The 1700-nt window shown below is 36.2% G+C and overlaps 1 protein-coding gene across 1 annotated transcript in view; it reads left to right on the top strand.

Annotated features, from left to right (window-relative positions):
• Positions 1 to 267: 267 nt before the first annotated feature.
• LOC107668550 (uncharacterized) overlaps positions 268 to 1700 on the top strand; it is a gene marked incomplete at its 5' end in the record, with an annotated part of 4922 nt that continues 3489 nt past the window's right edge. The window contains 4 exons of the mRNA XM_016460464.1: positions 268 to 316; positions 406 to 577; positions 677 to 774; positions 1315 to 1486. Of these exons, the coding sequence (XP_016315950.1) occupies positions 268 to 316; positions 406 to 577; positions 677 to 774; positions 1315 to 1486 (491 nt within the window). The remainder of the gene's footprint in view (positions 317 to 405; positions 578 to 676; positions 775 to 1314; positions 1487 to 1700) is intronic.

The following is a 1700-nucleotide window of genomic DNA, read 5'->3' as shown; positions in this document are numbered from 1 at the left end:
TTGCATTACTTCTATGCACAGAATATCTGTTGCAGATCGCTTTCAGTTTAGCCCTTGCAACTCCAACCATTTCTGTACTTTAGTGAAAGTACTGAAATATGGAGTTTAGGAGAAGAAGAGAATGCATGCTAATTGCCTGTATACACATTTACATTCACAGAAATAATGTTAGAAGATGTACTCTTTTTCTGCAGATATGATCCAACACAGGGCTTTGCTTGTGTGAATCAACCACTACATGGATGGTGGTGGTGGGGTTGGTGGTGTAAGGACTACAAGGTTCGTTTCACATGTCCAAGGAGTTTTTGCCAACCAAGTATGTATATTCATTTGATCTACATTATTACTGTATGTTATATGATTTGTTTTTTGACATAACGATTTTCTCTGTATGGTATTCATCAGAATGTGTAACAAGGTGGTTTGATTCTGACGACCCTACAAAAGGAGGCGATTTCGAACTCTTGATGGACCTTCACAATAAGTTCCCTGGAGAAATATGTCCTAATCCAATCGGAATACAGGCTCAGACCGTCTCTGGCCAGCCAGCGTTTCAAACTGGAAATTACATTATACTGTGAGTCTATTAAGTTGTAACACTGAGTATGTCAAGAAACAAAAACTTTGTGTACTTTTTTTTTAATGATGTTCTTAAATTATTTTGTATTTTCTGAAGATCTATTTCAGCATCTGGGTTTTTTTGCAAACACGTAAAACCAGGATTTTGTGCTGATTATAAGGTGCGCTTCACCTGCCCAGATGAATGGTGTTCAAGTGAGTGACATTTGCACACAAAAACAAATGACTAACAGTTTACAAATCATTAAACTGTCTAAATTGCTTGTTCACCTTAATTTATATAAATTTATATGTATATGTTAAAAGGTATATGATAAAAAAATATATATAAGTACCAAAAGAAAACATTGAAATAAGACCAAGGGTGTTATGCATAACCTGACTAGTTATGTACAAGATCATTAAATAGTGTGGAGATTTTATTCATCTTACATTTTAGAAAGCTTAAAGGGGTCATATGATGCGATTTTAATTTTTCCTTTCTCTTTGACTGCATAAACACATTTCATCACACCAAATACACAAAATAATGTTCTTTTTAGCAGCATCATATGACCCCTTTAAAGAAATAAGATTTTGAAGAGTGTAACTGAAACAGATCATAAAACTAAAATAATTTGTGAAACTGTCTTAACCTAGATATTGGGTAATTCTTCTACAATAAAAATTGTGATATTGGTCTGACATTTTGATCTTAAATGAGAAGATTTTACCCAGTTGGTTTTCCTCTATTAGAATGTAGGACACCCTGGCTTGACCGAGATGACCCCAGTGGAGTAGGAGACTATGAGACGCTGTCCTTACTCCTGATAAAATACCCACTGCAGGTCTGCCCTAAACCCATCGCCATAGAGGTCACATCCATTAGTGGGACCCCTGCACTGCCACCTGGAAACATTTTTGTAGGGTACGGTATCCAGTGTTGGGCAGTAACGCATTACTTAGTAACGCGTTACTGTAATTTGATTACTTTTTTTAGTAACGGAGTAATTTAACACGTTATAATTTTCAAAATAGTAGTTAGAGTATAGTTACAAGCCGAGGCGAGTGCAGAGACTCGTGTGTGTGTGTGTGTGTGTGTGTGTGTGTGTGTGTGTGTGTGTGTGTTAGTGATGGGAAGT

The sequence above is a fragment of the Sinocyclocheilus anshuiensis genome, unplaced genomic scaffold, assembly GCF_001515605.1.
Source record: "Sinocyclocheilus anshuiensis isolate Anshui unplaced genomic scaffold, SAMN03320099.WGS_v1.1 scaffold32, whole genome shotgun sequence".
Taxonomy (NCBI): Eukaryota; Metazoa; Chordata; class Actinopteri; order Cypriniformes; family Cyprinidae; genus Sinocyclocheilus; species Sinocyclocheilus anshuiensis.
Note: the sequence above shows the minus strand (reverse complement) of the source record. Positions and strands in the feature narration are given on the sequence as shown.